This window comes from Fopius arisanus, unplaced genomic scaffold (assembly GCF_000806365.1).
Source record: "Fopius arisanus strain USDA-PBARC FA_bdor unplaced genomic scaffold, ASM80636v1 scaffold00126, whole genome shotgun sequence".
NCBI lineage: Eukaryota > Metazoa > Arthropoda > Insecta > Hymenoptera > Braconidae > Fopius > Fopius arisanus.
Genome location: NW_011887865.1, coordinates 162,048 through 183,717, shown reverse-complemented (window position 1 = coordinate 183,717; position 21,670 = coordinate 162,048). Strand labels below are relative to the sequence as shown.

Sequence of the window (21,670 nt, the reverse complement as noted above, 5' to 3'; positions counted from 1 at the left end):
CTACTTTAGTCAATCCTCTTTGATCCCCTCTTTGATTACATTCCTCATTACGACTTCACTTCGTAAAGAACAATGGGCGCCTAAACAAGACTTTGACAAGGGGAACAAACAGAAGTGACCGAGAAACCTACTCGATTGAAATCACCGAAGACCGCTAGTCTCAGGTATGCAAAATCATCGCCCCAGATCGCAAAAATTTCTAAATCTCCAATGAAATATCTCAATAACAATTAAAAATCCCGAGACCCCCGAGACCCACTAAACACTCTTCGTTTCCGGTTAGTGCAGGTTCCATATTCGTTCTCAATTTACTCGAGCCTGGCCAAACTTGCGAAAAAAATAACTGTCACTAAAACAATCATCTTGGAAAAATCGATAAGTTCTCAGAATAAGAGAGAAAAAACAAAAGTGTCTAGAAGACATTTGAATGTTGTGGGACAACGAGATTGTGTGGTAGAAGGTTAAATTCTTCTTGAAGAGAATTACAACGGTCATCGGAAGTAGGACAAGATGACAGTTGTTGCACCGGGCAGGGAATTCAACATTTACGTGACTCACGTGGACACAGAAGGACCTCTCCTTCGGGTTTGGGGTCAAGTTGAAGAAAATGCTGGACTGAAGATCGAGTCTCTGATTAGGTCGATGAATGAGGCCTTTCAGAATGGATTTGGGGCCATTCAGCGTGATACACAATTGAGACCAGGTATGACTTGTTGTGCATTTCACGAGGATGCCTTTTATCGAGCGAAAATCGTGAGACCCAACAGTGGAAATGGAACAGTATTCGTGCACTTTATGGATTACGGAAATGTCGAAACTGTGTCGTATGAGAGCATTAGGATCTTGGATAACACCCCGGAGAGCATTCAGCTCCAGGATATGCCGGCTGCTGCCACAGACTTCATCATGGCAGATGTCCTGCCTTTCAAGGACTCCTGGGAACCCTCTCTCGTTGATCATATCAAACTCACATTGAGGTATATTTACATGCCAGGAATTTGTTGCTCGGTTCTCAAAAACACCAAGAAGACCCTCAAGCTCTTCTTCAATGGCGAGGATTACGCCGAGTTCATGATTAATAAGAAAATGGCTATTCCTGCTACCAGCGAGGATCTGGCTAAGTAAGATTTTTTTTTTTACTCTGGCGGTTTTATTATCATTTTTTACCATTTCATCGTTCAGTGATTTGTCGGGTTGAGCGTGAGAATTCAGGGTTTATTTCTTTTTTTTTTTTTTTTTTTGAGAAAAAGATATTGGATATCTGGATTGTCTGAGCGAATTCGATGTATCGGATAAAATTAGTGTCTCGTTCTTTTTACGAGGATGAAAGAAATTTTTATTCCGAATGCAGAATATTCTAGGAAATGTGTGTTTTTACTTTTTAATTATGTCTGAATATTCTCGGTATTTGAGTATTCAGAAAAACAGACTGATCCCGAGTTGTTTATTCTGGATGCCGCAATTGTTTTGATTTTCATACCGGCGTCAAACGCTTATCGTCAAAAACTCCTCCCCGGATATATGTAAATATTTAGATCTTCAGGCGTGATTTGGATGAACCCATAAAGAACAATATGAATTGAAGATTCGCCTCACTATTTTTTCTTGGTGAATGAACTCAAATGCGTTGGGATCCGATTATCATTTCGGTTTTCAAGGAGATAACATTAAAAAATGAGGATTCAACCCAGTTTTTAAAATAGGAGTCTCCATCATAATTAAAAATTCGAATCTGAATGTTTTATTACTAGATGTGATAGAAATCAATAATTTTTCCTATAAAGAATTGGTTTTCCCGTTTTGCCGATAGGAACTACTAAACTTTATTTATAACCGACAAATATTCGAAAAAAGATCAATATTTCGCGGTAGATAGATAGATAACGATAATTCAATTTTTTTCATTCAATTTATTCAGGAGAATTTCTTCCCTAATATTAACCTCTTATTTTCCAGTCTACTCAACGTACCTATGCCACTGCCAGCAGTCCCCTCAAGCCAATACCGCCAGAATCGTCCAAACATGCAGCAGTACTACCCCTCACAGTCACACCACCCCCCTCACCACCACTACCCACCCTCTGACGCCCTGAATCACACTCATCTCCACAACTACCACAGCAACCACATCTACCAAAAACCGAAATCCCAGAATTACCAAAACTATCCTCGCCAGACCCAAGAGAACTGGCGTCAGCAGACTCCTCAGCAACCCCTCTACATTCCACCACGTTCTCACCCCCCCATCTCCACGACAAACCCTCACCGCCATCACTCCCCGATAAAATCCACTCCAAAAACTGCTCAATCAATGGTGAACAGAGTCTTGAAATATCGAAAATATCCAGTGGTAATTTCCTTCGTGGAAGATGGACCCCTGAAATTTGCTGTTCAACCTGAGGAGAACCTGGAGGAGCTCGTAGCCCTGATGAAGCGCATAAGCTCTTGCCCTCTGAAGCTGCTGTCAGAACCCCCAATTCCAGGATCAGTTTGTCTGGGTCGTTACTCCAAGGATGGTACTCTCAGACGAGCAGTTGTTCGTTCAGTAACAGATTCATTTCAAGCAAAAGTCTTCTACATCGATTATGGCTCCAGTGAGATCCTCTCTCACTCTGATATCTACGAGCTGCCCCTGGAGTTTGCTCATCCCAACGTATTCTCGATAAGATTCACTCTGAGCAGGGTGCAGTATTTAATCGTCAGTGAGGAGATGAAGAGATATTTTCACGAACTCGTCGAGGGCAAGAGGATGATTCTGGATGTGGTACCACCAGAAGACTCACCACTGATGCAGTATGGACACCTCTGGGATAATGATAAGAATATCCTGGAAATGCTGATTGCTAAATTTCCCGGATGCACTGAGAATTGGCCTGAGAGGAGACTCTTGAACAGAGGTGTCAAGAAGCTCGTTCATGTCTGCTATGTGGAGGGATGCAGCAAATTTTACATTCAACTTGATGACGACACGAATACCCTGAACAAATTGACAAGTACTCTTGAGGAGTGCATTAAGACTGCACCTCCTGTCAAGCCTGCATCTATCACACCTGGATACAAGTGCCTTGCACATTGTAATGTTGACTCTCAATGGTACAGGGCTAAGGTAATCAAGTTGTCTGGGAATCAAGTAGTTGTTCATTACGTTGATTATGGAAATAATGAGATTATATCGACGTCTGCGTTGAGGATCGTCGGGGGAGAGGTGCTTACCAGGATCCCAGCATTGGCAATTAAATGTGCACTCAGTGATTTTCAAGGGAAGGATCTTTCTGATGACCTTGATAATCAGTTTGAGAAAATGGTCATGGATAAGGTACTGGAAATGGTAGTGCTCGATCATCATACTGAGGGAATTGTGGTGAAACTGTTCGATAAGAATGCAGTACCTACGATGGATTTCTTCGAGGAGATGAAAAAGATTCAGCAGAAAACATTGACTGAGGCACCGGTTAAGAATGACGTGCCGACCTCCTCTTCGAGACGTGGGAGAAGGTGAGTATTTTCTTGAAGAATTTTTGAATTTCAATCCTCGGAGATGTCGGTCTCTATAATTATTAGTATAATTATTAGTATTATTGCTGTTTCGATTGATTGGGATGTTTTCCCAATATTCAATCGATTAAGGATTTTTAAATAAACAAAATAATTGTAATGCAGGTCCGGTGTAAAAACCCAACCCCAGGGCCAACCACAAAAGTCGAAATCAAAAAACGTTAGACACTCACGGTAAAGTGATGATGAAAAAATATTCTGCAAGCCGATGCTTTCTGTATTCATTTGTGAAAGTTAATGTTTAACGTCAGGGAAGGGAAGGACAAAAACGCGTCTAGAAATTCAATCCTGATTATTTTGCAAATATCTTCAAATTTCCAGTTTCACATTATCTAATTCTAATCTATTATTTGCAAGATAATCTCTTAAAAATGCAAGCAAATTCATAGAACGCGATGAGTCAAATTATATTAGAGAGTTTTTTTTTATAGGCATCCGTGAATATGAAAAAATTATGGGAATTTTCCCGTCAATGTCGAGGAAGTGAAAAAATTAAAGCCTAACTGTAATTGATTCATCTCGTCCTGCCAAAATCGCAACGCATTATATCTGGCTTTTCTACACTGTTCGAAAAAAAATCTAGTTAGAATTTTTAACAACTCACCACTATTCACGTTTTACTAAAACTATTGAAAAATTGCTTTTTTGAATATTCCCGGGAAATTCAATTTCCAACATGACCTAAATTCGCGATTCATTAAAAAATGGAGTATTGGTCAGCAAAAAATCAATTCGTAATTAACTAACTAATTGCACAAATATTTTAATCCTTAATTAACTTCACAAAACTCAAAATTCAATGTCGTAAATAATTTCTAACAGTGTAATTCATCCTCAGCATTCATATACAGCTTGAGCACCCTAAATTTTGTTCAATGAAATCCACAATAATAAGAAGTAATTAAAATCCCAGTAATGAAAAATATCACGGTCATCCAGCATCAGTGCACAATCAAATAAAAATTAATTTGGAAATAAAAAAAGGCATTCCCTTTCTGGAATCCACTCACCCTTTGCTCCTCGCAGCGATGAATCCGACACTTGGAAGGCCTCAGATCTCCCAAAGAAGACGTGGAAGGACGAGGAGAACGAGCTCAAGCGTCAGGATATCCAGACGCAACGAAACGGGCCCCAGGAGTGGGCGAAAGCCCCTCAGAACGATCGATTCCCTCGAAACGATCGACCGAGTAGAGATCCCCCTCGCCAGGATCGCAACGACAACCACTCCGAACGCTCTCCCCACGACTTCAACAGATCCAACCGCTCAAAACCCTCAACTCCTCCTAGATCAGAGCGAAACACCTCGATGGAGAAATCCTGGAGCGACAAAGACTCGGACACCTCTTCACGAAGTGGAGGAAGACGCGGAGAACGTCCCCCCCGAGGAGGAAGCAACAGACCCCCAAGAAACGACTTCCAAAGATCCCCAAGGGACCCTGAGTCCAATGAAAGCAGTTTTAGATCCCCAAAATCACTGAACCACTCAAATGCTCCTCGAGGAAGATCTCCTAGAGATTTTGGTGGCAATAACAGACGTCCAAGTGACTCCAGGGACTCCAGGGACTCCAGAAGACCCGCCTCTGCACACTCTCACCCGTCCAATTCATCCTCCAACTCTTGCTCACCACCTAAACCTCAAAAATCTCAACAGCTGAAAATTCCACCCCCCAATATCACCCTGGGAGCCATCAAGAACTGCGAACTCATCTACATGGTGAGCCCTCTGGATTTCTGGGTCATTCTTCACCCTGATTTTCAAGAGCTCGAGGGAGTAATGGCGAAAATAGCTGAGATCTACAAATCAGGTGGTCAGGTAATACCTGAGACTTCTCTCAAACCTGGAACTGACTGCATTGCTCAGTTCTCGGAGGACTCAGAGTGGTACAGAGCATCTGTGGAGGAAGTAACACCAGCTGGTGCTAAAGTGCGATTCGTGGATTATGCAAATACTGAAGTTGTCCCTTTTGATAAAATCAAGGACATCACGGAAGAGGTCTGTAAGCTATCAGCCCAGGCAGTTCACGTAAAGCTCTTGGCAGCTGTTGAAAAGGATTGGGATTCCAAGGAAGTAGAGGCATTCACAGCAGCTCTTGAGCTGAAAACCCTGGAGGCTGAGTTCGTTGGGCTCGAGAAGAAAATTTATACTGTTCTTCTTCGAGAAGTTGTAGACGGCGTGCCCCATGTGCAGTACATCAACGAGCAGTACAGCGATGGTGTCGATCTGGTGAGGGCTAAGGAGTTGTCTAGAAATAAGAGTAGGACCTCAAACCTGTCGAGAAGACCCAGATCATCACCACCGGATTATGCCCTCATCGATCACAAGTGGAAGGAGCGTGTTGTCGATCTTGAGGAGAGAATTGAAGTCTTGGTGACTTGGCTCCTGAATCCCCATAATTTTTACTGTCAATCATTAAAAGCTGAGGATGAATTCAAGAAGATGATGACTGAGATCCAGAGGGTTTACGCTGGAAGAACACCTATGCAGGAGCCTTTGGAGGTGGGGAGTGCTGTAATCGCTGTTTTTGCTGAGGATGGGGCGTTTTATCGGGCTGAGGTACTCGAGCTCAATAAACTCAGGGGGAATATCGTGAGATACGTAGACTTTGGTAATTGCGCCATGGTGGAGGCCAAGAAAACATTCAGGGTGGAGAAGCAGTTCATGGAGATGCCCAAGCAAGCGTTCAACTGCACTCTGAAGAATGTTATTCCTGTCAGTGGAGATAACTGGGTCAAGTCCAATTCTCATGAGATTGAGAAACTTTTTAATGTGGAGAAATTCGAGTGCTGCTTCCACGAGGTCAAGGATTATAAGTACACGGTGTCGATGATGGTGGATGGAAAGGACCTCGCGGGGGTCATGGTGGAGAAAAGACTTGCTGATTTTGCGGTCTCGGCGAGTGTCCCAGAGGTTGTGGAAACTGTTGAGCCAGGGCAACCTGAGACTGATGGACAGGTACAGGAGAACGGGATCAGTGAGCAGCAACCTGTGAGGATCGACATCAGCAAGTTGGAAGGACAGACTCTCAGGGTCAGAGTGTCCAATGTCGAAGGGACTGGACGCTTTCATGTTTTACTACCTTCTGCTGATCAGTGCCAGCAGGGCATCGCTGAATTCATGGCTGGGAAGGGTGCTGAGGTAAGAATTTCTTTTATTTAAATGTTTGGTGTTACTTTTTGGGAGATCGTGTTGAGTAGCTAGTTTTAGTATGGTTACTGATAACTCAGCATGATTGTCATGTTTTTTTATACGAACTTTGATGAGAAGGAAAATTACTGGAAGAATGACACTATTACTATTATTATGAATTAATTATTTTGTAGAGTAGGGGAATATCATGAGAGTAATCGATTTGTAATTTTGTAGCGAAATGAAAAAGGAAATTAGTTGGCTGGCCCTTTCGGCGAATTTTTCGCTCTTTTTCATCTCCAAAACTAAAGGGATAATTGAATTTTTATGAGAAGTTTTTCGTAAAGTGGAATGAGAAATAGAAAAATAGTTTTTATAAAAATTCCGCTGTCTCTTTTAGTTCGGGAGATATTTTAAAAAAGTTATTAATGATCTGTGTAATTTATCTCCTAATTTCCAATATATTTCGTATCATTAATTATAAAAAATATGGAAATAATTTCGCATGATACAATTTTTTCTGAATTATGCAATGATTTTAGTATTCATCAGGTTTTAGGAGAAATGTCAGAAGAGTTTTCTAGTAAATGAATTCGTCAAGAGATTTGCATAATTGGGAAAATGCATTTGTACGCCCGAAACTTGTTTAAATTTTATTATATATAACTGCTAGATACGGTATATGAATAATTGGCGAGACTTGCTAATTGATACTGTAATAACAATTGCTTGTGAATCCTTACCTTTAACAAGCTCCCAATACATTTGTGTTGTGATGAAATGACTGACCAGTTGACTCGCACGATGTGTGGTAAATTACCAGTTTTGATTCGTAATTAATTCTGTTGGTTAAAACCTGGGATTTGGGAAAAAGAAAGTGCTCAGGTAATCGTAAGTAGTTGAATCAATTTATTGAGATCAGAATAGAAAACTGAAATTATCCTACCCTATAAGTTCACCGAAAATATTCACATTTTTAATTCTAATTTGACTTTCGAATCGGCCGCCAACTGATCCCGCTCTCTCCCGATTATCTGGTTTAAGGCACTAAAATGGCGGCGGCTTGGACTCCTGCGCATGCGCAGACGAGTAATTTTAAAATCCCGCTAAAATTTGAATTTTGAATGGAAACGAGACGCGACAAGTGCCAAATGTTGAGATAAATGGAATTGTGTATAACATTTTCATTGAATTTTGTAACGTTAGTGAAGAAATTGCTAGTTGTACAAGGATCTCGGGTTTGATAATTATCATTAATGAGTCTTAGCTCCTGATTACGATTGATTAACCACCGGATTCTGCCTGAACCGGAAATCATTCAATACCTCAATTAATAATCTTTAAATTTATTTTAAATTGACTTACATTGGCATACTAAAAATCATATAAGAAGGAATGGAATTTAGATATATCAAAACGCTTCATATTCAAATCGATAACAATCTTTTCTGAAATAAAGTTTGCAATAATCCAATAATCTTAACAATTCATCAAAAAACGACTAATAATTCCCATAAATTATCGAAATCGATATATAGTTCATTAATTATAAATCCAATTAATTAAAATTCCGCGCGATTTTTTCTTCCTAGAATAACAACAATGATTTCTCTAGTGAACAAAGGAATTCCAGGCACTGTCTACAAGAATTATTAAAAAAAATATTGTCAGTAATTATAAATCCCTCTATGTGATTAATAATTGATTAATAATTGTAAAATATGTAACGTAATCCCAGAACTTGATAATCACCTTTTGGCTAGTAACTAAACAGAAGCAGTCGAAAACAAAAAGACAATTTTTAAAATGAAAAGTTTAGTAAATAGAAGTGTGCCAATGTTAGGTGTTGGCGAAACTATCGAAGCGTGAGGTGTTCCTTGGGTCAGGTTGTCTAGTTGAAACCAAGGGTGGATGGGAGCGTGCCGTTGTCATTAGTACCTCACGTTCCACTGGCTTTGACGTCAGGCTCATTGACACTGGAGCCAAACTAGTGATACCAATGGACTGCGTGAGTTTTATCATTCAATGTGATGACATGGACGACTAAAACATTATCCTCATCACTAGGCCTCATCTGATATTATTAATTGCCATACACATGCGACTCAACTAACGTCAGAATAATCTTCATCATTTCTTCATTATGAATTTTCAGGATTAAAAATAATTCTGCATTTCCCCTCGACTCTAAACCCATAAATAATAACTTGAGAATACAGTGTGTCTTGCCGCAAAATTCATTCTCTCAAGATTAATGCGGAGATAATTATTGGAGATTAATTATCTTCGATATTATGAATGTTTTTGAGAGAAATTGTCAGGACATCTTTGTAAACGATTTTACTTTTTAAGTAGAAATGTATTTTTCATGAGAATTGGAATTGAACCTACCACTGTCGTTGTTACACTTTTGTTCATTCTTTTTAATTGTCGGTTTTAATTTGTTCATTTTATACAGATGCTGGCGTTGCCACCGCAATTGGCAGTTATGCAGAATCAAGCAGTCGAGTGTTACGTGAAGAATGCGAATTCTTCTGCTGATATTGACATGAAGTTTAAGACAACTGTGGAGAATAAGGAAGTGATCATTCGAGTTGAGAATGTCGATAATAACAGGTGAATTGATTCAAGCGATAGTACAAGAAAAAATTTGAAAATACCAAAAATACCCGTCAATTCTATTCGATCATTCATAGTATTGCACTCCTGTTAAAATATTTCTGCAACTGAGAGTGGAAGTAAAAGATTGTAAAATTGTAAAATTGTGAAAGCCCCGTACACGCAACTATAACTTAGGTCTACTATAAATATTTAATATAAAATAGTCTTGCATAATGTTTTATTTTACAGACTCGCAGTATCAATCTTTGACACAACTGGCCAGAAGATTAAAATCACTCCTAACGATCCGGAGGAGACAATCTGCCCCCTCCTGGGCACCCCAATAATCCACTCAGTAAATAAAGTGACAATATCACACGTAAATCACGCGAAGAGCCTCTACCTTCAAAGAGTATCTGATATTCCGTTGCTACAGTCACTCCTTGACGATCTCTTCAACTTTTACTCGACGTCAGGACGTCCTCTGAACCCCCAGGCCCTCCCCCAAACACTCTGCGCAGCCCAGAGTCAGGATGAGAACTGGTACAGAGCGAAGATCCTGAAGAGTAGCCAGACAGGAGCCCTCGTCCAGTACCTGGACTATGGGAATTCAGAGCATGTCCCCTCCGAGTTGCTGAAGGAATTGGAACCCCAGCACATGATAAAACCGCACGTTGCTCTCGAGGTCTCCTTGTCAGTGAACCTGAAGGGATCCGAATCAGAGCAGTTCGAGGCACTTAAACCCCTCCTCCTGGACAAAGAATTCACAGCCTCTCTCTACAACATCCGATCAAAATGGATCGTCGAGCTTGAAGACTCGACAGGCACGAAAATAAGTCAAATCCTGGGGTCTTCGGATCTCCTCCAACAAGAGGAAGAGCCGAAGAAACCAGAGATCGATCCCTCAGAACCCGAGGATATGATTGTGGGAGGAAAATACAAAGTGGCAGTGACTCATGCAGACAATCCAGCCCAGTTCTACATTCAACGTCTCCGAGACGTACCAGCAATTGACGATCTTCAGGAGAAACTCCAGGCAGAAGTGCCTAGCTATTCCCACGTGGAGGGAATCCCAGAGGAGAATCTTTTCTGCGCTGCAACATACTCAGCTGATGGTTTCTGGTATCGTGCTGAGGTCATTGATGCTGATGAGGATATTGTGACAGTGAGATTCGTTGACTTTGGGAATACGGACAGCATTACTGATATCAAGAATGGAATAAAATACCTGCCGGAGTCGATGAAGTCAATCAAAAGGTATGGGATCAAGTGCAGATTGGATTTGATACCTTCCGGTGAGGAGGACTGGTCTGAAGGGACATGCGAGAAGTTCCTGATGATGGCGACAGCTGAGGAGTTCATCGATGCCGTTGTGACAGCTGATGGTAATCCCAAGAGGCTGGAATTATTCGTTGGAGATGAGAACATTGGGGATAAACTTGTGGAGGAAAAATTGGCAATTAAAGTCGACGGAGTTGAGGATATCTTCGATGAGATTATTCACAGGGAACTCGATCCAAGAGCAGCTTTTGTCAGTCATATAAATTCTCCAAGTGAGTTCTGGGTGCAGGAGGAAAAGTTTGTGGCTGACCTGGAGACCATTGCTGATAGATTCGTGGTGGCTGATATGTTTGGGAGGATCGAGGAGGTCCAGGAAGGATCCCTTTGTGTTGCGAAGTTCCCTGAGGATCAGAATTGGTACAGGGCTAAAGTTATCTCTCATGGTGATACTGGGACCAATGTAATTTACATCGATTACGGAAATTCAGCGGTTTCTACGGAAATCAGGCAAATCCCTGAGGATCTCGCTGCTATTCCTCCTCTATCCAGAAAATGCTGTCTTCCCTTGCCTGAGGGAATTGAGCAGTGGTCTGAGAAGGCTTGTGAGGAGTTTTCCAGAATGGCTGATGACGGTGCAACGATTTTTATTCTCGATGTTATTGAGGAGGGAGAGACTTCCAAGGTGAAGCTCATTCTTGAAGGAGTTGATATATCCATCGATCTGATAGGACTCTGTGAAAAACCTGTGGCTACCATTGAGGAGAGGCTGTCGCCTCTTGGTGAAGAAACATCGCCAAATGTCGTGGTGAGTCACGCTGTATCTCCCAGTGAATTTTGGCTGCAGGCAGACTGCAAAATAGCAGAACTTGAATTAATGGCAGAGCCCCTGATAAATGCCCAGAGTTTTCTTCCATTGACGACTCTATCAGAGGGCACAATCTGTGCAGCTAAATTCCCCGAGGACAATCACTGGTATCGAGCAAAAATTCTCTGTCACTCAGAATCTGAGACTGAGGTACTTTATATCGATTACGGAAATTCTGCTGTTACCAGTGAACTCAGGGCTCTACCAGAGGACATCATCAAGATCCCACACCTGTCCATGTTCTCTTCTCTCAAACTTCCAGAGGACGTCGAGTGCTGGTCACAAGAGGCTTGTGAGAAATTCATCGAACTTGCAGCTGACGGGATGACCACTTTCGAGTGTGTAGAGATGGATGAGGATGATCCTAGCCTCGTTAAATTGTCTCTGAATGGTCAGGACGTCGTGGATATTCTAGCTCCACTCTGCAAGAAGAAAAAACCAGCAGATATCGATGACGAACTGGAAGAGCACGTCGAGAAGATACAGAACTTGAGCGAGAGTTTTTTGGATGAGACTTCTGACAGTTTTATTCACATCCAGCAGGACGTCAAGGTGGATCAAACGAAGGAGATCGTTACTAGATTAGGAGAGATGGTCTTTCAGAGTGAGAGCATCAGTGGGCATGTGTCCAGTAGCACTTCAGGAATTGAAGCCACTGGAACTTCTGATCAATCTTCAACCAATATTTCTGATAAGCTCGATTCATCTCCTGATATTACTCTTCAGAAACCTGAGGAAGGGGGCAGCATTGGGCCAGACACTGTGGAGGGGCTCAGAGAGGAAACATCTCTTATGAGAAAGTTTACAGCTGTTATGAGAGAGCTAACAGCTGATGATATTGTCGAACTGTACTCTCAACCACCTTCTGAAGCACCTGATGATGAACTCCGTGGAAGTGATCCAGTTTCTGAGGAAGCCGAAGCTCCAAGCGATGGATCAGCTAATCAAGAAACTCTGGACAAAGGTAAAAGCATCAGTGAAATTTCTGGAGTGGATTTGAGTACCATGGAATCTCTTAAAGACGATAAAGAGTCCCCAACGAAGGAGAGTCATCACTCAACCCTTCTAAACGATCAAATAACCTCGGAAACAATTAAGAGTCTCTCTCAACTTGATTTAACAGAGCCCTCTGCAACTGCAGAACCAATTATGGCTTGTGATGAAGCAGATTCATCCGTCAGTCCGAAAAAAATTTTGATTAGTGACTTGAGTAATGTGAACGTTGATTCAGACAAATCTGAGGATTGCATGGAGCCTCCAAAATCCCCGGGAACTCCCAAGATACTTCATTCCGACAAACTAGTCTCTGGAGTAGTCACTGATCATCGAATTCTCGAATTCGAGAAGAGGAATGATGACGAAATACTCACTCTCGAGACTGAAAACAACTCGAAGTGAAAAATCTACTCCACCGTATTGAAGACATTAAATTAAGTCTCACCCTTCCATTAAAGGATTAAATTGCGGTGAGAAGTAGACTAAAATCATAAATGTTAAATATCATTCATTATTCTTGTTCCACTGATTCCTTCTGATTCTTCAGCTTTATTTAGTGTAGTTGAGTTCACCACTAGTTTCTTGAGCCACTCTTAGATGTATGACCCAGAATTCAAATACCATTTAATTAATCATTTAATTCGATCAATCAAATTACTTCAATTAATGCAATTAATTAAGTTAATTTCACTTATTGAGTTGAATTTATTATTAAATGGTAGGGGAAGTGGCCTGAAGATTAAAATCAAAGACTGACATTTTTTCATCGAAAAGACGTATTTCTTTTTTTCTTCTTGGTGATTAGGTGAGTCATGAAATTAGTGTCATAAAGTGGATTAAAAGGGTTTGTCGAGGTGCTTTCTGTTAATTTTTTTGTTCATTTACGTTTTTTTTTTGTTTATGGTTTACTTCTTTTTTTTTAACCCAATGGTGTGTAGGAGGAGTGAGGGAAAAAGTCTAGATAAATTGAAAGATTATTTCGAGAGGTCTTTGTAGAGAGTACAATTTGCAAATTCTCTAGATATTTTCTGAGATATTTGCGAAGGAAAAGACAAATGAGATATTTTTTATGTTTGATCCTCACTCTTGTCACTTGTCTGCGGGTTTATTCGACTTACTCATTAATGAAGTCGTATTTTTTATTTTGAGAGCATGAGCACGAGACGGAAAACATGATAGAAAGTGCCTGGAGCATTTTACGATATTTATTAACAATTAAAACAATTATTAATTAGACACTTGAATAAGAGAATGAGGAAGAATCAAGTAGGTTAGATTATGCGGGAGCTGCAATAAAAAATGATAACAAAAAATATTACTAGGACATGATTAGCACTTAATATACGCTATCATTTATTATGATGATTTTTTTTTTAATTGAAAATTAATTTTTCTTGGGATCATTTCGGCTTTCTTCTATTTTATTATTTTGGTTGGAGAGTATTATAAAAAATTGTAATACCCGACTTATTTCGAACAAATAAAACAGTTGGTGATACTTGAATTAAGTAGTGCGGTTACAAAAGTGACTAAAAATATTATTTAAGTACTAATTAATGCGGCAGCTTTTGTTAATCTAAAAATGTATAAAACATTGATTGGTGTAACAGGTTTATTTAGTTCAACTTCGAGAGCATTTCTTTATTTTTCTTAATTCAACCAAAGGGTTCCTTCTGCACCGTCATTATGAAGATAACTTTGTATACAGCTCAAATATAAATTTTGTAATAAAAATATTGAGAGTTTTTTTATTTCAATTTAATTTTACAGCCAACAGATGACAGAGGCATAATCAAGCGTTTCCTGACAAGTGGATATAAAATTTCGCACCTCGGAAATCTCAAAAAAGAGTGCTACTTCCGTTTTACGTAGAACGAAATTGGAGAAGAGATTTATTGATTGAATATTGAGAAATTCTTTCTCGTCGAACTTCGGCTATTTTCTGAAATTATTCAAATCCTCTATTTTACTGCGATTTTTAATTTATAGAATTGGAGCAATTAATTGATTTTTATTTTCTTCTTCTTCGCTCTGTTCCTCGCAAATTTTTTTTCTATTTCCTCTGTCCGTTTAATTCTCTTGTCTTTAGCTAAAAGATCGCGAGCAACTTCAATTTCCTCTTCCAACAACCACTTCAAAGGCCCTCGGCCTTTCTTCGACTTTCCATAAATCTCCGCTTTCTTTAATTCAACACTGTCTTGAAAAATTCCTCCCCTGATTCCTCTAGGGGCTGGTCTCACAATGTCCTGGATCCGGAACTGAACGTCTGGACGATCACTGGTGAGAGTTGTGTTCGGAAAACTCGAGTCAAAGGGTGGATTTCTCAAATTGTACTGAGTCTCTGGATCCTGACGATGAGCGTCACAGCAAAAATCAAAGGGTTTCTTCAAGTCTTTAGGCTTTGTCGAGGAAATTGGTTGGGGTCGTTTGTCTGCCTGGACAATCCTCATCCCGAAGAAATTTCCTGTATAACTTGTAAATTTAACTGGTAATTTATAAGTCCGGGGTAATTTACTGATTCATTATTTATCGAGAGTTGAATTCCGGATCTAAAAGAAATAATTTTTAATCAACGAAATGAAGTTCGTTATTTATCATTAGCAATGTTATTGTTTTTGAAGGAAAAAAAATATAAATAAATATATATATCGAAATAAACATATATATCCATATATTTATACCATAAAAATTAATATTAATATTAATAATAATGAATAAAAAAGGTTTTATTAAATAAATATAGAAAAAAAATGAAAGGAATCGAAAAATATAAATAATATAAAAAATATAAACAATATATATGATGTTATATAAATTTTTATGACAAAAAACATTTCGCGGAATTTTTTTTATAGAAATTTGAAAATTGTTACCGGCAATGGAGGAGTCTTCAGGTAAATAATATTCTCTAACTTTTTTACGGTAGGTAAAATGGAGTGCTGCTTCGTTCATGACCTCGCGCATTAATCAGAGTCATTTTGAAAATATGATCTCGCGCTCATTCGATTCGTGAGAATCATCGCTGTGATTAATCCGTTACTCAAGCTTCACTGTCGAGTGACTAATAAAACGTGTGAGTAATTCACTGAACAATTCATTCAACGAACTACAAATCTGCATATGATAATTTAATAAATGACTACTGAATAATCATTCCAGGAAATAGTATAATAATTTTTCTATTTTAATTAGTAATAATTAGTAATAATTTTTTTGGCGATTCAATTCTGCACTAGAAATTGTTACATTATATTAATAAATTATTATATCAATCCATAAATTGTTATATTATATTAATAGTCTTGCGTTATACAGTATAATTCTCTGAATTACTTTCATATAAAGGACTTCATTCATAATTCTGTAATTAACTGGTACCGGAGAACAAGTCGATTACAACCGGTCATTTTTCGAGGAATATCTCTGAATCTACAAAAAATATCAAAATTGTTGTAATTACCTTTTCTGTGGGTCTTATTACGCTCTATAAAAGAGCTCATTAGAAAAATTTCGATATCTCTTTTAGATTCGGAGATATCTTCCGAAAATCGGACTTGACACTTGATTACTGAATTAATTCCATCTGTTTATTCTATTCGCACATGACTATGGATACCAGACGTGAATAGCAAGTATGGCAAATATTGAAATAGAAAATCGAAGGCTGATGCTGGAAATAAATGTCCACGTAATCCTCCGACTAAAAACACTGGTGGAATAATAATTGTGTTATGACGCAGCGTTGACTTATCTCGTGGAGTCATTTCCGCGGGATGCCGCAGTATCCGTCCACCACGTCGAGCTCTCACTAGTTTTTCTTGGTTTCCAAGTCATTCGAAAGTTAAGAAATGAGGGCTTTGGATTTTACAATTGTTTTTTTGAGTGTTGTGGCTATTTGTGTGGGTGATGATCATCAAGATGAGGTGGAATGCGCCGCGCAGGTGAAGTGCGCCGACTGCATAAAAACACCTTCTTGTGTCTGGTGTCCAGCTACAGTTAGTAATTATTTATTATTAATATTATTATTCATATTTTTGAAATTTCCCCTTCACAGCTTTCAATGAAAATCTCCGAAATTCCTAACAAGTGGATTTATTTAAAAAATTTGTTAGTCAGTGAATAACGATAGAATTAATAACCGGTATATTTTTTAATATCAATTTAATCATTTCTGGTTTTCCAGAAATTTCCGTGAATGAAAAATAAAATAAAAATAATCTCCCTAGGGATTAAAAGAGACAGAAAAAATTCAAAACCGTTGCATCCCGAGAAAATTCCATGAAAAACGAATGCAAGACGGAAGAGACTGGTGTTTCGGTCATCAAGTCATCGACGAAGTCTCTTCAATTACTGTTCAGAAGAATGAGTCATTGTCCTCGAAGAAGGGAGTGGAGCCGGTGCAGGTGCAGCCGCAGGAGATTCACCTGAGGCTGCGAAAACGTAATGAAGTTTTGGATTTTTTAATTAATTTCGATTTCATATGATGCTCCGATTTCTAGAGGACGGATTTCGTTTGAAGCTGAGATACACTCAGGCCGAGGACTACCCCGTGGACATGTACTACCTGATGGACTTGTCCAGGTCGATGTACCAGTACAGAGAGCACTTGTCCGAGCTCGGGGAAGAGTTGGCTACCACCATGAGAAATTTAACTTCAAAATTCAAACTTGGATTCGGCAGTTTTGTTGATAAAGTTGCTCTTCCGATGACGGATACTTCTCCAGCTAGGTATCAATTTCCTGCAAGAGCTTTTTGTGTTTACACGAGTCAATGAGATTGTACAATTTATTAAAAAAGACGCCTGAATCATTAAATCATGAGAATTTTCAAACAATTTTTATTAACAATAGACATTAATTGAGAGACTCTAATGGTTTTCAAAGAAACACTCTCCCATAATTTTTTCGATATTCTTTAATGTATTTTCCATTTTCCCGCAATTATTCCTCTCATTTTCTCATGCCACTCTTTTCGAAATGAGGACCAACGATTGAATTTGTTTTTATTTTATTTCTATAACTATTTCCAGAATAGAAAGACCATGCAGTGACTGCGCCCCTCCTTACGGCTACAAGCATCAGATGCCCCTGAGTGACGATGACAAATTATTCACTGTAATAAAAATCCACTTCAATTCAGAAATTCAAAATTCACACAAATTCATTCAATCGAGTCAGAAATTTCTGAAAGAATTAATTGTGTAATTATTACATTCCAGAGAAAAGTGAAGGCGGCTCCGATTTCCGGAAATCTTGATGCCCCAGAGGGTGGATTTGACGCCCTGATGCAGGCGATGGTCTGCCCTGAGAGAATTGGATGGAGTGAAAAAGCTCGACACCTTCTTGTCTTCTGCACAGACGCCAGTTCACACATGGCTGGTGATGGTAGAGTGAGTTTAACGATCTCCATCAATCTATTGACAATATTTTTCATACCACAAACCGGTTGAAAACCCATCGAACTCATGATTAAACCCGATACCATTATCATTAATATTCTCTTCCAATCTGCACTGGTAGAAATTTGTTTAACATTCAGTAACGATTATGATTAATTTCTCGATGTTCATGAAAGCTCCCTTTTATGTAAATTCAATGAAATGCATAATTTTAATTTTCAAATAATTTTTCATGATAATTCATAAATCAATTTGATCAAGTTTCGAATAGTCTGACGATTCGGAAAATAATCACTCGAGTTTTCTACTGTTTTCTCCAATTTTCGCCGTCACGTGGACGGGGAAATTGAAATATGAGTGAATATTCAAAGAAATGACATGATTTTTCAGGTTTTTTAATGAAATGAAAATCAAGTTAGAGTAGATTTTTTTTTTAGATAAAAAAAAGTTAGAGTAAATTAATGATGTTTTTGAGATTCACAGATTTAAAAAAATGTTCTATTCCCCAAATCGTTGCACTTTATCTCTTTCTCACTGAATGGACATCCGAGTGTAATTGAAGGATTTATTATTTCGCAATTTCTCTATTTTTTTTATCGAAGCTTGCGGGAATCATCGAACCGAATGACTGCGAATGTCACTTGGATTCATCCGGAACCTACAGCCACTCGCTCCTCCAGGACTACCCATCACTCGCTCAAATCCGTAAACAGGCCCGAGAACGCAATATTCACATAATTTTCGCAGTGCCTGCGACAAAAAATACAACTTACCAGTTGTTGAGTGAAAGTATTCAAGACTCTGCTGTTGGCATCATCGAAAAAGATGACAGGTCAGCTGTCATCGACCTCATCCGAGACGAATATAAGGTATTCGTCTTCCTCCGCAGATTCCAACAAAAAAAAACGAAATAATTTCCTGAAAAATTACCAAGACAAATTTCCCGCGGGGAAATTTTCTCCGGGAAATTTCCTCCGGGAAATTTTCTCCAGGGAAAAATACCCCAGCTACCGATTTTCAGGACAGCTGACTAACATAATTTAAGGGAGTAAATCAGAAAAGTTAATTACGATTTAAAATTATGAAAATTACTAGAAATTTATTTAATATAAATTATACGATTAATATATTATATTATTACACCTAAAATTATTGTTAAAAAATCAAATTTCATTCTGAAATTTGAATCTCTGTCGTTATCCCTTGACTCAATGAAAATTCGTTGACTTCCGGTAAAAATATCGTTGAATTATCAATTAAGATATATTAGATGAATAATTAGAAATGATTACACCAGAAATTAGTGACTTCTGTGACTTTAATCGACACGGCCCCAGACTTCATCGACATAAAATACTCATCATCGTGCCTGAGTGGATCTGCAAAGAAGGAAACAGACTCCTGCGATGGACTCCACTACAGCGACGTCGTGGAGTTCGACATCGTCGTGACAGTCACCGAATGTCCCACGGACAAGAGCCTCCTGAAGGGGTCCTTTTTCATAAGACCCCAGGGCTTAAACGAAAACCTTAAGATCCACTACGAATTAATCTGTGGGTGTCCCTGCGACGAACCAGGAGCTCCCGTAAGATAAAAAATTTAAATACTCACATCTCTATCTTTGACTGTAATTTTCGGAGTAATTACAAGAAATATTTCTTCAATATTAAATATTCCTGATTAATTTCCGATTAATTACGTTGACAAGAATTACACAATTAAATCGTAAATGAAATCTTAAATTAAATTAAATTAAATAACACAATTAATATCTCAATGAGAATTGATTGATTTCATTAAAATCGTTAATTACTGTTACAGTTTATTAAAAACCGATAAATAACGATTACACAATTAAAACGAGTAGGGTCTAATCATTAATTATAATAATGATAACTGATTGAAGGGTCACGTACCGATGGCAAAAGAATGCAATTACAATGGCACATTGATATGCGGTGTGTGCGCTTGTCGCGAGGGTTTCTACGATGATGTTTGTGCTTGCACCGGTGACGATGCAGCGATCAAACAAAATTCAATAGAAAAATGTCGAGCACCAAATGACACGTCCATCTGCAATGGTCGTGGTGCATGCAGATGTGGCAAATGCACGTGTTCACCTGGTCCATTGCCAAATCAACAGTACTCCGGACCTTTTTGCGAGTGCAGCAACTTCTCCTGCAAGCGGGTAACCGAAGGTGGTCGTCATCGGGTTGGTATATTATATTTATATTATCTCCGAATGAGAATGAGAATGATGAGGTGTTGAAAAACGATGGGAGTAGTTTGCACCTATCATCTGGGAGATTGTTGGCATCTAAAACCACTTGTTCTGTTGCTTCTTCAAGATTTGTAATGAGCATGGCGAGTGCGTATGCGGCACGTGCAAGTGCGATATAGGATGGAGCGGTACAGCTTGTGAATGCAGGGACAAAGCTTGTCTTCCACCTGGAAAGAACACGGAAATTTGCAGTGGTCGGGGCAAGTGCAAGTGTGGAAAGTGCTTTTGTGATCCACCGAGCATTTATTCTGGGGAATTCTGTCAAAATGCTTATTGCGAGGTGAGCCACATTTGTGATGAATATTTACGCTCTTTCCACTCGGTAAAAATAGTCTGTTCAAATTATTCGTGAGGTCTGTGATGATGCACAGTGTTCCTCTATTCTTCTCATAACTTTTCCCTGGAATTTTTATAATTATGGACGATTGTTGTTTTTTAATTCGAAGGGCGATTAACACGTCATTTTTTATTGATTTATTTGTTTTTATCTGTTTTTATCGATAGGACCCCAAAGCTTGTTCTGGCAGTGACTGTGATATTCTAAAAGACTGTGTAGAATGTGTCGCCTATAAAACTGGACCTAAAGCTCAGGAAAATTGCGGTGGATGCGACGATGAAATCTATCTGGCATGTGCAATAAGTTATTCCATTTAAATTAAAAAATTTTAATTCATATAAAAGGAAAATCAGATGACTTTATGACTGGAATTGCAAATCTATCTTATCAGGTGAGAACTTTAAACAATAATTTATCTCTCTTCAGGTTGATAAAGTTGTAACGAGTAGAGAAGAGCATGCGGCTGGCACTCGTATGTGCTGGGTACCTTCTGAAGACGGTTGCACATTCGCCTTCAAGTACGCACTCCTCCGAGAAGGGGGTGACCAGAAGCTGTACAACATAACAGTGGAAAGCACGAAAAAGTGTCCGGAGCCAGTGCCAGTGCTGGGAGTGGCCATCGGGGTGGTAGTTGCTACTGTACTCCTGGGGCTGCTGGGTCTCCTCCTCTGGAAAGTTCTCACAACTCTGCACGACAGGAAGGAATACGCAAAATTCGAGAAGGAGAGGTCTTCGGCTAAATGGGGAAGAGTAAGTCTTTTTGTTTTGTTGTGTAAACACCTGACTCTTTCTAATCACCATTTTTTTTTATCCTCAGGATGAAAATCCTCTCTACAAACCGTCGACGACGACTTTCAGCAATCCAACTTTCGAACAGACGAGTAGACAAGACTAATATTAGATTAGGGAGCAGTTATTCGGAGAATTTTTTATTTATCGCTGGATGCTTCATCCGTTTGTACCAAATATCAATTACGAATCAGTAAATTCGGAATTTGAAACCCATTACATATATTTCTTGATTGTTTTATTGAGTTTTAACTGCATTAAGAATTAATCTTCAGTTTCACAGATTAACAAATTTTTTTAATTCAAATCCGATGACTGCAGAATAATTAATTTCTGAATTTTGCATTGACAAGAACAAATCTCTCAGTTGTTCTCAAGACGTTCGTCACTTCAAGTAATTCCTGAGGATTCTATGAAGTTCCTAATATATTTTGAAGGAA

At 38.9% G+C, this 21,670-nt stretch overlaps 2 protein-coding genes across 5 annotated transcripts; both read left to right on the top strand.

The window, feature by feature from the left end:
* The first annotated feature begins 32 nt into the window (after positions 1-32).
* On the top strand, positions 33-14,159 carry tud (tudor domain containing protein). 3 transcript variants are annotated; one of them, XM_011313601.1, is made up of 8 exons: positions 33-164; positions 289-1,121; positions 1,957-3,495; positions 3,661-3,729; positions 4,582-6,691; positions 8,526-8,690; positions 9,141-9,298; positions 9,533-14,159. In XM_011313601.1, exons 2-8 carry the CDS (start codon positions 511-513, stop codon positions 12,825-12,827), a joined length of 7,947 nt encoding a protein of 2,648 aa, XP_011311903.1. In that variant the 5' UTR covers positions 33-164; positions 289-510; the 3' UTR covers positions 12,828-14,159. The 3 variants fall into 3 exon arrangements, with proteins under 3 accessions (XP_011311903.1, XP_011311904.1, XP_011311905.1); XM_011313602.1 differs by lacking the exon at positions 3,661-3,729; XM_011313603.1 differs by lacking the exon at positions 8,526-8,690.
* A 1,136-nt stretch (positions 14,160-15,295) lies between these two features.
* On the top strand, positions 15,296-21,455 carry LOC105271828 (integrin beta-PS). Of its 2 annotated transcripts, none has more exons than XM_011313599.1 (13): positions 15,296-15,498; positions 16,166-16,420; positions 16,652-16,865; positions 16,925-17,153; positions 17,455-17,539; positions 17,644-17,814; positions 18,426-18,692; positions 19,121-19,408; positions 19,730-20,035; positions 20,172-20,384; positions 20,609-20,731; positions 20,868-21,191; positions 21,259-21,455. In XM_011313599.1, the coding sequence occupies exons 2-13, from the start codon at positions 16,274-16,276 to the stop codon at positions 21,334-21,336; spliced, it is 2,445 nt and encodes an 814-aa protein (XP_011311901.1). In that variant the 5' UTR covers positions 15,296-15,498; positions 16,166-16,273; the 3' UTR covers positions 21,337-21,455. The 2 variants fall into 2 exon arrangements, with proteins under 2 accessions (XP_011311901.1, XP_011311900.1); XM_011313598.1 differs by having other exon boundaries at positions 15,296-15,590.
* The last annotated feature ends 215 nt before the right edge of the window (positions 21,456-21,670 follow it).

What these genes read in the sequence shown, in the direction of transcription:
- tud (XM_011313601.1), top strand. Translation starts at nt 511, where the DNA reads ATGACAGTTGTTGCACCGGGCAGGGAATTCAACATTTACGTGACTCAC. An exon ending in ACCAGCGAGGATCTGGCTAA is followed by an intron (nt 1,122 to 1,956) that starts GTAAGATTTTTT and finishes CTTATTTTCCAG; the next exon opens with TCTACTCAACGTACCTATGC. An exon ending in AAAAACGTTAGACACTCACG is followed by an intron (nt 3,730 to 4,581) that starts GTAAAGTGATGA and finishes TGCTCCTCGCAG; the next exon opens with CGATGAATCCGACACTTGGA.
- LOC105271828 (XM_011313599.1), top strand. Translation starts at nt 16,274, where the DNA reads ATGAGGGCTTTGGATTTTACAATTGTTTTTTTGAGTGTTGTGGCTATT. An exon ending in ACGATGACAAATTATTCACT is followed by an intron (nt 17,540 to 17,643) that starts GTAATAAAAATC and finishes ATTACATTCCAG; the next exon opens with AGAAAAGTGAAGGCGGCTCC. An exon ending in TCATCCGAGACGAATATAAG is followed by an intron (nt 18,693 to 19,120) that starts GTATTCGTCTTC and finishes TGATTACACCAG; the next exon opens with AAATTAGTGACTTCTGTGAC.